Raw genomic sequence first — 13,296 nt, 5'->3', positions numbered from 1 at the left:
GCGTGGCGACGTGTTGTCGTCACACGTTGGGGCGGAGCCGAGAGTTTGGAGACCGGAGCGGGGTGCGGACGCCGCAGTCGGTGGGGCCGAGCGGACGCGGGTAGGTGCGCTCCGGGCTCGGGAGGGGCCTGTGGCGGGGTTGGCCCGCGACAAGGCGGCGCGGTGGAGGCGGCGGGCGGGTGAAGGCCGGGCGGGCGGCCTCGGGCGCGGGCGGTGGGCACCGGAGGGCGGTGGCTGGGCGGGCGGCTGGTGACGGGCGGGCGAGGTGGCCAATGGCGCGGGCCGGCGGGCGGGCCTGGCGTGTGCGGGGCCCCGAGGTGACCCCCAAGGGCGCGGCGTCACGTGGGCCGCGCGCTGTGTCCTTTCCAGGTCCCGGGGCGCCCTTGATTGCGGACGTCCCCGCGCCCTGGGGCCGCCCCAAGCGCGGTCGCCTGCCTGCGGGACCCGGGACCCCGACGCCCCGCGCGCCCCGCGCGACTGTGCCGGACCGGAGCCCCGCAACTGCCCTTCCTTCCCGCTGCTGCTCCTCCCCGGGTGGGTCACCCCGTCACAGTCGGCTGTGCTCAGGGCTGGGCCAGCCTGTTGCGGGAAGCCCCATCCTTGGGGAGCCCCCGAGGCGCGCGACTTTTTGCGTGGCACCGGTCTGAGTTGTTTACGCACGATCCTTGGGGGAGCCGGGGCCCGACACTTGATAACCCGCAGGCCCAGGAGCCCCGGGACCGGCCCGGGTGTGGGATCCTCTGGGCTTCGGGGTTCCTTGCATTTTGTGCGCATTTGTCAGGGACCCCCGAACACCCCACTTTTCCTGCAGCGTAGGTCCTGAGCCTGGAATGGAACCCCACTGCCTGGTTGGTGCTCGCTCGCCAGAATGGGGATATTGTTGCTCCTCCTGGGTCAGCTGGGAGAATGAAGAAGCCCAAGGGCTTTTCGTGGTGGGAGGGAGTGTTGCCCACATTTTAGTCAAAAAGTCAACAAAGTCAGTTCCGAGTATACAGACTTAATAAATGCCCTCTGTGCTTCTCAGTTCCTCAGACGGACCTTACTTTGAAGATCATGTGTGCTTGTGCTGGTTCTGTCTAAATGTGAGTGTCCAGCTGGTATGCACCAAACACTGTGTGTCTGCCCCGCAGGTGTAGATGTGCCTGTATATATAAGTGCTGTCTGCTTAGATCAGCATAGGCACTCAGTGCCCCCATTTGAGGAAAAAAACCAAACACTACCATATTCTGTTCAATTTTTTGGCTACACCCAGCGGTGTTCAGGACTTACTCTTGGCTTTGTACTCAGTGATCACTCCTGGAGTTGCTCAGAGGACCCTATGGATGCTGGGGATTGAACCAGGGTCAGCCTTATTGAAGGCTCACTGTACTTCGCTCTGGTTCCCCAATGATGTACTTCACAAAACTTATAGTACAGAACTTCAAGCAATAGAACAGCGGGGAAGGCGCTGGCCTTGCACATAGCCCACTCAGGTTCCATCACAGCACCCTAGGTGGTCCCCTGAGCTCTATCAGGAGTGATTCCAGAGTGCAGAGCCTGGAGGAAGCCCTGAGTGCCACCAGGTGTTGCTCAAAAGCAAAACAAACAAAAACTAACACAACAGTGTTAGTACTGGCATAATAACCAGGATAGAGAGCATTTCCACCATTGCAAGTGTGACTCCTGACATCTTTTCCTCAGTGGTGCCAGGAGGGCACAGCCAGGCCTCGTTCAATCCACGTAAGGCAATTGCCCTACTGCGAGTCATGGCTTTGTTCCACTTTTTGGCTTTTAGACCACTTTTTTTTTTTTTGCTTGCTTTAAATTACTTACTTTGTGGCCACCACCAGTCTTTTTTTTCTTTTGTTTTGGCTTGTTGAGAATCTATGTAAAGATATGGGCCAGAGCCCTGGAGAGGCAGTACAGTGGGGAGGGCACTTGCCTTGCTTGCCACCAACCTGAATTCAGTCCCAGACACTGCATAGAATCCCCTGAGCCCAAAATAAACCCTTAGCATCACGAGTGTGTCCCCAAAACCAAAGAATCTCTGAGAAGAATTACATAGTACATAGCCTTTTGGAATGGGCTTTTCCACATGGCACTCTGGCTGCTGAATAGATCAGTAGAATGTATTTAGCAGTTGATTAACTATTTTCCTGCTGAAGGATATCCAAGAACATTCTTGGGATGTCTTAAATAAGGCTCCGGAAAATATTCATGTATGTTTATGAACCGAGATTTTTACTTTTCTGGGATTGCTGCCCAGGAGTGAAATTACTAGGTTATATAGAAATTCTGTATTTTGTGTGTGTGGGGGGGGGGTTTAATGCCCCCAAAAATCCAAAGCTAGAACACAAAACCTTGTCTAAATCTGTAGACTTAGTTTTGACTTGGTATTGGGGCATGTTTCTTGCATGCATGGTCTCAGTTGGATCTTTGACGCTGCAGAGATCAGACTGCCTTGGTCTCAGCACCCACTGTTGAGTGCTCCCAGCCAGCCTGGTGCTATTGCTTTTTTTGCCCTTGAGTCCCTGTGCAGTGACCTTCTATTGTGTTTTATTTCTCCAATGGTCAGTAACACTGAATTTATTTTCAGAGCATGCTTGTTCTCTAATCTATTTTTTTTTTGTTTGTTTGGTTTGGTTTTGGTTTTGGTTTTGGTTTTGAGCCATACCCGGTGACGCTCAGAGGTTACTCCTGGCTATGGGCTTAGAAATTGCTCCTGGCTCGGGGGACCATATGGGACAGCCCGGGAATTGAACCGTGGTTTCTTCTAGGTTAGGGAGTACAAGGCAAACGTCCTACCACTTACTCTACCACTCTGGCCCTCTAATCTGTTTTTCTTTAGCTGTTTCTTTTTCTTTCTTTCTTTGTTTTGTTTTGTTTTGTTTTTGGGTCACGCTCAGTGGTACATAGAGGTTACTTAGGTTACTTCTGGCAGTGCTTAGAGGACCATATGGATACCAAATATAGAGTTTGGGTCTGCAGTATGCAAAGCAAACACCCTAATCACTGTGTTATTGCTCTGGTCCCTCTGTTTCTTTTTTGTTTTTGTTTGTTTTTCTGCCACACCCAGCAGTGACTCTGGCTCTGCACTCAGGTCACCCCTGGGTTTGATGCCTGCAGGAGGCCTCGTGATCCTGGAGCATCATGGGGTGTGGCAGCTGTGGGCCACCAGGTATGGTTGGTCTAGACAGCAAAACTCTCCACAGAGATGGCTTGGTGGTGTTGAGTTTGCTTCGGTGATTTCTTAAGACCTAAGAAGGCAGTTCTGTCCACCCGTGGCACCATCATTACTTTGAGGGTATGGCAGTTTTCCTTTTTTCACTTCTTGCTGTATCTTGCTTCTCTTCACCCGACCCCCCCCCTTTTTTCTCTTTTCCCCCCTTTAGCTTCTTTTTTTGTTGTGTTTTGGAGCAAGACACAAGGCAGCTCTTGGGTTACTCCTGGCAGGCGTGGGGGATCATATGGGATGCCAGGGGTCAAACCCTTGTCAGCCATGTTAAAGGCAAACCCCCTAGTTGGCTGTGCTATCATTCTGGCCCCATCCTCTTTAGCTTCTTTAGTGTCTGTGTCTCCCAGGGGTTCTGCTGCTTGTGCTTACTTGTCACCAGTGTGTCTGAGGAGAGTGAGTCGCTGTGCTGTGTATCCCAGTGATGCTCAGGTGTGGGCAGGAATTTATTGAACTACCTGATGCATTAGAGGGCCCCTAATAGGTGAAGCTAGACACAACGCTCTCTGCTCTCTAATGAGTAATGGAGCTTTCAGAGGGATTTGGCAGTGTTTCCCATCACCCCTGCCCCCTCATGACACCTGCCCTACCCTCTGAGGCACCTCCAGGCCTTGTCCCCTCTCTCCAGATGCCTCCAGAGCCAGTCACTGTAATTCAGGTTACTTGAGCAGGTGGGACCCTACTGAGTTCTGTTTATTTCAGGTAGTTTCACCTAGGGCAGGACACAACCTAAAAAACACTTTTATTATGTACTTTTGCTTATTTAAGAGCTTATTTTCTCAGCTATATGCCTGCTTATTATTTTGTTTTTTTGGGGGGGCCACACCTGGTGGTATTCAGTGGTAACTACTGGCTCTGCATTTGGGTCATTCCTGGTAGTGCTCTGGGAACCATATGAGATATCGGGGATGGAACCTGGGTCAGCCACCTGCAAGGTAAATGCCCTACCTGCTGTGCTAGTGCTCCAGCCTACTTTGTTTATATCTTGGCATTAATGGCATTATTTTTTTTGGCGATATGTCAGTATTGATAGGTTTTGAGAACTATTATATTACCTCCCACCCTCTCTCCTTCCTTCCCTCCCTTCGAGGGCTTACTCTTGGCTCTGCACTCAGAACTCCCTCCTGGTAGTCCTCAGGGGGACTTGTATGTGGTGCTGAGGATTATACCCTGATTGGCCATGTGCAAAAGCAAGCCCCTCCCCACCGTGGTCTCACTCCCACCCTTATTTTCCTAGATTTTATTTGCTTATTTATTTTTGGTTTGGGACCACACTCAGCAGTGCTCAGGGATCATTTCTGGCAGTGTCCAGAGAACCATATGGTGGTGGAGGTGCTGGTGTCGAAACTGTTGAGCTGCATGTTAGGTCTTTCTCTCTCTCTCTGACCTCTTGCACCTATTTTTAAGCAACTTTGGGAGCAAAGGAACATTATGTCTGGGACACTTCACCTCTTTTTGGCGGATGGGGCTCACTGCCAGGCTGGGCCACTCCAGGCTGCTGGGGTCATATTCCTTCCTCAGCAAGGTCAAACTGTGTGTCTCCAGCCCCAACTTCTCCTCAGTCAAGTATCAGAAGTTACTGTGTCACTGCTGGCCCAGTTGTGGTGCCTTTTTATCCTTTACTCCCTGAGGACTTTCATCCCCTAGCTATGGCCTCTGCACACATCTGTTTCCTGGACATGAGAATTTCTCTCTCTCTCCCTCTCTTTCTCTACCCCTCTCTTCATTCCCTTCCTCCTTCTCTCCCTCTACCCCCCATTCTCTTCTTTCATCTCTGGGCCCTGCTTCCCCCCTTCCCTCTCTCCCTTTCCGATTCACCCTCCCTCTCCCACTCTCTCAACTCAGGGCCCAGCTCCCACTTCCTGCTGCTGCCCTGCCCACTGGTGGGTGGCCCCAGCTTTGCCCAAGCCTTGCTTCTGACTAGGAAGATGCTACCATCAGTCTTGGGTGTAAGTGTCCATGTGGACACAGATATATGCTTCTACTCAGTGAAGTTCCTGGGTGGAACTGCTGAATCCAGCAGTGATCCAGCACTGCATATGATCCCCTGAGCCCCGAGGTAGTGCCCCCCAAAAGCAACAAACACCAAAACTCACCCTGTAGGGAGGAAAGGAAGGACTGTGAGTCAGGTGTGAGAACAGCTCAGAGAAAGAGGGACTATTTCTGTGGGGTTGTCAAGTCAGCTGCTTTCTCCTGCAAGCACCCCTGCTCTACTTGGCCAGGCACAGTTGGGCAGATGGGCAGGTTCTTCTGTCTGTCTGTCTCTGTCTCTCTTATCTCTCCCTCCTTCTCTCTGTGTCTGTCTCTGTTTCTCCCTTCCTCCCTCTCTGTCTCTTCCCCTCTACTTCCCTCTTCTCTCTCTTTGCTCTCTCCTTTCTCCCTCCTTTTTGCCTCATCCAGCAGTGCTCAGGGCTTACTCCTGATGGGACGAAGGACTCCTTCCTGTTTCTGTTGGGATTCAGGACCATATGGAATGTTGGGGGTCAAACCCAGTTGTATAGGTGCAGGACAAGCACCATCCCGGAAGTAACCTAACACCTCCCTGCTGTACTAGCTCTACAGACCATGTTTTTGTTCTTTTTTTTTTTTTTTGGTTTTTTGGGCCACACCCTGTGACGCTCAGGGGTTACTCCTGGCTATGCGCCATATGGGACGCCGGGGGATCGAACCACGGTCCGTCCTAGGCTAGCGCAGGCAAGGCAGGCACCTTACCTCCAGCGCCACCGCCCGGCCCCATGTTTTTGTTCTTTATCAAAATAATAATTTAAGGTAGCAAAACACTTGGTTTTGGGCCACACCTGATGGTACTAGAGGGTTATCCTATCTCAGGGATGGCTCCTGGCGGGTACTGGGGATGGAACCTCAGCCGGCCGTGTGTGGAAGACGAACCCTACCTTCAATTGGTTGTTTTGAGGGGGGAACCATCCTGGCTGTGCTGCTCCTGGCTCAGTGCTCGAGGGGTCCTGCAGGGATGGAACCGGCTCCAGCCAGCCAGCAGGGTTTGCAATCTCCTGCTCAAAACATGTATTTTAAAAAGGATGTGGAAAGTTGGGGGGCAGAAAAAAGGATGTGGAAAGTTGAGGTGATGGCACAGGGATCAGGGTGGAGGACCCAGATGTCTCCCCAGGACTGTAGGACCCCAGCCCTGGCTTCAAGTGAGGCTTCTACAGCAGTAAAGAAATGAGCCCCTCCTGGTCTCCAGCCTCAGTAGACTTCACTTTGCCCTAGGACAGTGTCCTCAGATGTCCTCAGTGCTGGTCTATCTAAGAGGCAGGTTGGAGGCCAGCTCCCTGGGCATGTGGTTTCACCTTTACAGCCACCTCATGATTGTCTCCTGTGTCTTTTCCTCGCTTCTGCTGATTCCTATGACCTCCCTGTGACCCCAGCTGACTTTGTGTCCACTCTTCTTTACCGTGTACATGATTTTGAGGAGCTGCCAGGCTCCTTTGTGGTAGCTGCCTCCTACTGTGACTGTTTCATGCCATGGCCTGGGAGCTGTGTTCTGTGGCAACCGTGTGACACGCAGCATCATTTGGGCAGGGATGGGGAGAGGGGAGCTGGGAGCCACATCAGGCCGGACCCCTCCCTCTTCTGGTAGTGGCATTCTCAGCTGCCCCGCAGGACTCGGGGTCGACCCATGGCCTTGTGTGTGCCGGCTGGTAGACACCTCCTGTACACTGGTCCCTACATGGACAGAATCTGAACTGGGAATTTCAATTTAAAAAAGTGTACGCCTTGGGAAGCACCAGATGGGGCAGGTGTGTCTGTGTGGGGACCACCTTTCCCAGAGCATCGTCTTAGGCTCAAGTTATGCCAAGGATTGGGACTGGAAATGGAGAACTGGGGACTGACTGCATGACATGTTCATGACAGTCCCACCCAGCTCCTTAGTTGTTCAGGCCCCTTTATCTCCTCTTAAGTTTGGGGCCCACACCCAATCCTGCTTAGGACTCAGACCTGTGATGAGTTCATGGTAACGACCCAAGAGGCTTTATTGACCGTCTCAGACACCAGGACCAGGAAGCAACATGCTCTGAAAAGCCAAATCAACTAAGATTTTTCTAGGTGGGGAAAAGGAGGCGAGATCAGAGAAAAAGAGGATTATTTTCAGACCATGGGATTGGGAAGCTGTCTTGTGACCCATTATCTATCATACTTTGAGGAGTGGAAAAATTGCTCTACTCTGCTGGGCTGCGCTGGCTGACTGTGAGAGCCTCCCGGGAAGGTGAGGCTAGGGCAGCCAGAGCATGACCCTGTGTCTCAGAGCACAGTCTCCCCCCACCCCCATCACAGAGCTGCCTAGATAAGGATGAGCTTGAGATTAAGGAGGAAAATAAACATTTCTCTTGAGGCCTGAATGATGATTGTTATATTTTTGGGGGTGCAAGGAGTGGGCCACATGCGGTGGTGCTCAGGGCTGATTCCTGGTAGGGCTCAGGAAACCACCTGTGATGCCAGGGATGGAACCCGGATCTGCCCTGAGTAAGACCAACCTTTCAACCTCTGTGCTCTCTGTCTGGCCCAACTTTATAAGATCCTTTGAGGGTGGTTGGGGCTGGGACCGTCTACACCACCTGTGCCTTATTTACCTTTGGTTACCAAAGAGCAACTTCTTCCCTGTTAACCAGGGCACCTGTTCTCGCCTCTCCCTAGCCTGTGGGCATGATCTCATGGCTCAGGCAGGGGCCGGGTGGAGAGCACTGAAGCCCACAAACCCTTCAGCACTGCTCTGTGCTTGTGTGTTCCCAGCTTCTCAGTGATGCCAACCTTGCTCCCAGATGCTAGGGTTGAGGTGTTCACAGTCAGGCCCTCTCTGAGCCCCCATGGGCTTGCTCCGAGTATCCAGGCCTGTACTCATCCCTCCCTCTAGACTAGAGTCTAGGTTCAAAGGTGCCATTGGTTGGGGAGGACTTGCTGGGAGGAGCCTCATCCTCTCCTGGCTCAGGGACACACAGGTGTCCTTTCTCCATCCATCAGTGCAGGGTTGAGACCTGCGCCTGGGCATACTACCTGTTTCCTTTCCCTGCCCCAGTTTCCTTTCTGGTGGTCCCTGCCCTCTGGGCCTCATCCCTGGTGATGTTATTTTTTGTTTTGTTTTGTTTTGTTTTTGGGGGGGTTACACCCGGCAGCGCTCAGGGGTTACTCCTGGCTCTATGCTTAGAAATCGCCCCTGGCAGGCACAGGGGACCATATGGGATGCCGGGATTTGAACCACCATCTTTCTGCGTGAAAGGCAAACGCCTTACCTCCGTGCTATCTCTCCAGCCCTATTTGGTTTTGGTTTTGGTTTTTGGGCCACATCTGGTGGTGCTCAGGGGTTACTCCTGCCTGTCTGCTCAGAAATAGCTCCTGGCAGGCACAGGGGACCACATGGGACACCAGGATTCGAACCAACCACCTTAGGTCCTGGATCGGCTGCTTGCAAGGCAAACACCGCTGTGCTATCTCTCTGGGCCCTATTTTGTTATTTTTTTAATTGTGGTGTGTGGTGGTGGTTCTGGACCACACCCTGGATATTCGGGGCAGAGATAGTGCCCTCCCTGCTGGACTGTTCCTCTGGCCGCTGATTTGGGGATCACACCAACGCTGACTGCTGCTCCTGGGGGTGGGGAGGCAGGCATCCAGAGCTGAGTGGGCCCCCCAGGCTGCTGACTGGGAACAAAGACCTCAGACTCATCAGCAGCCTCCTCTCCACTTCCAAGTCTGGTAATTTCTGCATCCTGATGTATAACTTTCCTCTTTCTGTTTTTTCCCTCACAATTTGCACCTCCAGTTGTGGCCGACGCAGGGACCCAGGATGTTCCACTTAAGGACTTGTGCTACAAAGCTGAGGCCCCTGACGGCCTCACAGACTGTTAAGACTCTTGCACAGAAAGGGCTGGCGGCACCCAGGACGTTCTGGCAGATCCGTTGCTATTCTGCCCCCGTGGCCGCCGAGCCTTTCCTCAGCGGGACTAGCTCCAACTATGTGGAGGAAATGTACTATGCCTGGTTGGAGAACCCCAAAAGCGTCCACAAGGTAAGGCGTGTTGGGTGTGGGACCCCCCCCCCCAAGGTAAGTGAGTTTGTCCCAAGGCGCCCAGCCCAGCACGCTCAGCCCACACGCTGCACAGGCCGGGGTCTCACCGTCACCTCCTGCCACTGCTCGCCTCCAACCAGTGCCCAGCCTGGGATGAAGGAAGTTCCACCTCGTGCCCAACTCCATGTCTGAATGTGGATTCCTATGGCTCTTCCAGCTTTTCCGCTCCACCTACAGTGCTCCCTCTGCTGCACCACCTACAATGTTTTCTTTCAGACCCATCATGGCTGCTGGATTCAGAACAGCTTTCACAGAATTGTTGCTCATGGACATGACTGGGGTCTGGCCACCAGGCTGTGGTGGTGTTGGTTTTGTGGTCACTCTGCCTGTGTGTGATCTGAAGAGATGGTGTGTGTATGGGAGGTGGTCCCCAGTTGAGCTCAGGAATTGTGGGGTGTTTTGGGTTGTTTTTTTTTTGTTTTGGTTTGGTTTGGTTTTGGTTTTTGGGCCACACCCAGCAGCATGCAGGGGTTACTTCTGGCTCTATGCTCTGAAATTGCTCCTGGCAGGCTCAGGGGACCACATGGGTTGCCGGGAATCGAACCCAGGTCTGTCCTGGGTTGGCCGAATACAAGGCAAACGCCCTACCTCTGTGCTTATCTCTCAGGCCCCTAAGCTAAGGAATTGTTATTGATTGGTCTCTTCAATCCATGTTTCTTGACCAGGGTCACTCATGCAATTGGACTTGCCTCCCACCCTCAGGTGGTTTCCCCACCTGTAATTGTGTCCCAGAGTGCCCTGTATGCCAGTGACTGGTGATATAGCTCTTCCCCCCCACCCCATCCCCATCTCCCATTCCCACTTCCTCAGGAGCAGCAGATGATCAGGAAGGTCCCGGGTACAGATGGGCCCATTGCTCCAGCCTGTCTGTAACATGAGTGGTGCCCAAGTGGGGGTTTATCTGTCTCTTGTGGGACTGGAACATGTCCTGCGGTTACATGGTGTCAATGTTCTGCTCACAAGGATACACAGGCACGCACATGTATCCCAACCACAAGAATACACATATGCATTTGCACACACCCGTAAATATATACATATGCTCTGCCATGACATCTGCATTAGAACACACACAAGTGCTTGGCCAGGGACCTGCAGTGGCCTGTCCAAGTGGTGGGACAGGTTCCAATCTGTGCCTCAGTCATTATGGCTATCACTATAGCGCCATAGGCACTAGCACACTGAGTTGCATTAGTGGGTCCCTGTGAAAGGGTGTGATGAAGGCTGTGGCAGGGATGCTGAAGGTGGATGGGTATCTCATGGTGTGTCCTGCTGTCTGATAGGCCCCTGCACTGTGCAGCCCGAACTCCTTCCACTGGGGTTTTTACAGAGGCTTTGTGCTCAGTCGCCAACTCTTCCTTCTCCCTTATGAGAGGGACCTGGTGGGTTGCCTCCTCCCTCCCTCCCACGGCTTTCCCGGGACACTCCTGTTCGGGAGCCCCCGAGCTGCCCATGAGAACAGACTTTTCTACCATCTGGGATGGGGCCAGGGTCTGTGAGTCCAGCGCCAGGAACATCATCAGAGACCAGGTGGTAAGTCCGTGATGCCTCTTGAGTGACTGTGCTTTCAGGACTCAGTGTGGAGCTGGGCCCAGGGCCTTGTCGCCTTACACTATTAGGGCATGTCACGTCATGCACCCAGAGAGTCAGGCCATCTGTGGTGCAGCCATAGAGTCGTTGCTCGCTGCCAGCTGCCCTTCTCTCAGGGAAGAGTATGGATCTGCTGGGTGGGGTTCAGCTTAATCTGCACTAGCTACTCTGAGCACTACCAGGGAGAGGCCTGCTGGGCCCAAGCACTTTTGTTTCTTGGGAAGCTTAGCGCCCCCCCCCCCCAATAATTCTTTTCCAGGAGAGGGATTTGGGTGGGGCACACTTGGAGGGCTCTGAGCTGGGGAATCACTATATAGGATGGCAGGGTTGGAACACAGGGCATATGCTCTCCCCACTGTGTTCTCCGACTTCTTTTTTGGGGATGAGGGGACTGCACACCTGCTTATCCCTGCCTGTGTGTACTTATGGATCACTCCTGGTCCTCCAGAAACCATGAGGAGCTGGGGATGGAACCCAGGTTAGCCATATGCAAGGCAAGTGCCATCCCCACTGTGCTGTCACTCTGACCTCTGAAGCAAATTGCTCTAAGACATCCTGCCTGTATTTAGGTTCCTGGCTGAGCATGAGTGCTGTGTGTTGACTAAGCCTTGCCCAGCTTCCAGTCTCCAAATGGACTGTCCCAAGTGTCTGCCCTGTTGTCTCTGATCTAGCTCCTCAGGAGCCATCAAAGACCAACTGCACACAGGTCTCAGCCAGTTCGGTATGGTTTCCCAGCCCCTGGCCCTTGGGAGGGAGGAGTGCCAGCCCTGCCTGGTCTCTGCCCTGCTAATGTAGGGGCCCCATTGGGCTTTGCAAGTGCCCTTTGCCCTCCTCTCCCCATGGGGTTGGTGTCTCTGTGGCTGCCCTTGGTGCCCAGCTTCCTCCTGGGCCTCTGCCCTATGCCCACAGAGCCCAGCCTCGTGACTCTGAGTCTGCCCACACTGCTTAGGGGTTGAAGCTCCGAGTCCCCTTTCTGTTTGGCTAAGGCAGGGGTCCTCAAACTTTTTAAACAGTGGGTCAGTTCACTGTCCTTCAGACTGTTGGAGGGCCAGATAATAGTAAAAACAAAAATTATGAACAAATTTCTATGCACACTGCATATATCTTATTTAGAAGTGAAGAAACAAAATGGGAATAAATACAATATGTGGCCCGCGGGCTGTAGTTTGAGGACCATTGGGCTAAGGGCTATCTCCAAGCTCTAAGCTCAGGGCTCACTTCTGGTGGGGATTGATCCAGGTTACCCTCAGGTGAGGCAGACACCCTCCTTGCAGAGTTCTTGCCTGCCACTTGCTCCATTGCTCTGGCTGGTCCTGTCTGATTAGTGATTAAGGCTCTCGTTCCCCACCCCACCCTCAGTCAGCAGACATGACCCTGGGATGGCCTTTTCATCCAGCTTTCTTGTGAGCCTTGCCAGTACTCTGAAAACTGCTCACCCCAGTTTTGTCCTGTTTGGGGGATGTGTTTTGTTTGGAGGCTGCATTCAGTGGTGCTCAGTGATTACTCCTGGTGGTGCTTAGGGAACCATGTATAGTGACAGGGATCAGAGCAAGGTCAAGAAAGGTGCCCTACACACTGGACTGTCTCTCCATCCCCCTCCTCTCAAAAAAATAAAGACTTTGGGAGCTACATCCATGCTCAGGGCTTGTTCCTGGCTCTGCTTAGGGCTCACAGTTGGTGGTACTCATGGGAGGAAAGGTTATTTTAAGATATACAGTACTCTCCTGGGATTTTAGTGATTGAGGTCATTTAATTGCCCGTTTTTTGTTGTTGTTGTTGTTGTTTTTGTTTTTTAAGCTATACCCAGTGGTGCTCAGGAATCCTGGCAGGCTTGGGAGGCCATAAAGGATGCTGGGTATCAAACCAAAGTCAGCTGCATGCAAAGCAAATGCCTTATCTGCTGTACTGACTCAGACCTTTAATTGCATCTTCAGTGAAGACTCAGTTACTCTCCCCATTCGATTAGCTAACAGAGCTGAGCTTCACTGAGGGGTACCGTGTACAGTATTCTTCTTCATAAGGAAGATAAGTTAAGGAGCCACAGATGTTGGGGGGGCAGGACACAGCACTACTCGGGGACACTCGCCACTCAACAGTTCCATGGAAAGACTGACTAGTTAGTGGCTGCCAGAAAACAGGACACAAGATGGGCTTGGAGGCCAGAGGGAACCCTGCCACACCCCAGCTACAAACCGAAGAGAAGCCAGCAGCCTTCAAAGACCAATGCCCACTACATGTAACTCCGTAGTAAAAGGGGTTTGTCCAGAGAAGGTTGTTTGCAAGCAGAGATGCTCCAGGAGGGGCCATGAAGGGCGTGGGGACACTCTAGAGGTGCCAGTTATCAGCCAAGCGTAGGCCTATGCAGTGCCCTATAAGTGAAGTGGCTTGTAAGGCAGGCAGAGGCGGGACAGAGGGT

The 13,296-nt window shown here is 52.8% G+C and overlaps 1 protein-coding gene across 4 annotated transcripts in view; it reads left to right on the top strand.

The window, feature by feature from the left end:
• The window catches only part of OGDH (oxoglutarate dehydrogenase), a 40,642-nt gene continuing 27,346 nt past the window's right edge, over positions 1-13,296 (top strand). For 3 of the 4 annotated variants that reach the window (XM_049789625.1, XM_049789626.1, XM_049789623.1), the window contains exons 1-2: positions 1-100; positions 8,985-9,230. In XM_049789625.1, the coding sequence (XP_049645582.1) occupies positions 9,009-9,230 (222 nt within the window). In that variant the 5' untranslated portion in view covers positions 1-100; positions 8,985-9,008. Of the gene's footprint in view, positions 101-368; positions 535-8,984; positions 9,231-13,296 lie in introns of those variants that run through there. The other variant, XM_049789624.1, reaches the window with a different exon arrangement.

Source organism: Suncus etruscus, chromosome 15 (genome assembly GCF_024139225.1).
Source record: "Suncus etruscus isolate mSunEtr1 chromosome 15, mSunEtr1.pri.cur, whole genome shotgun sequence".
Classification (NCBI taxonomy): Eukaryota; Metazoa; Chordata; class Mammalia; order Eulipotyphla; family Soricidae; genus Suncus; species Suncus etruscus.
Note: the sequence above shows the minus strand (reverse complement) of the source record. Positions and strands in the feature narration are given on the sequence as shown.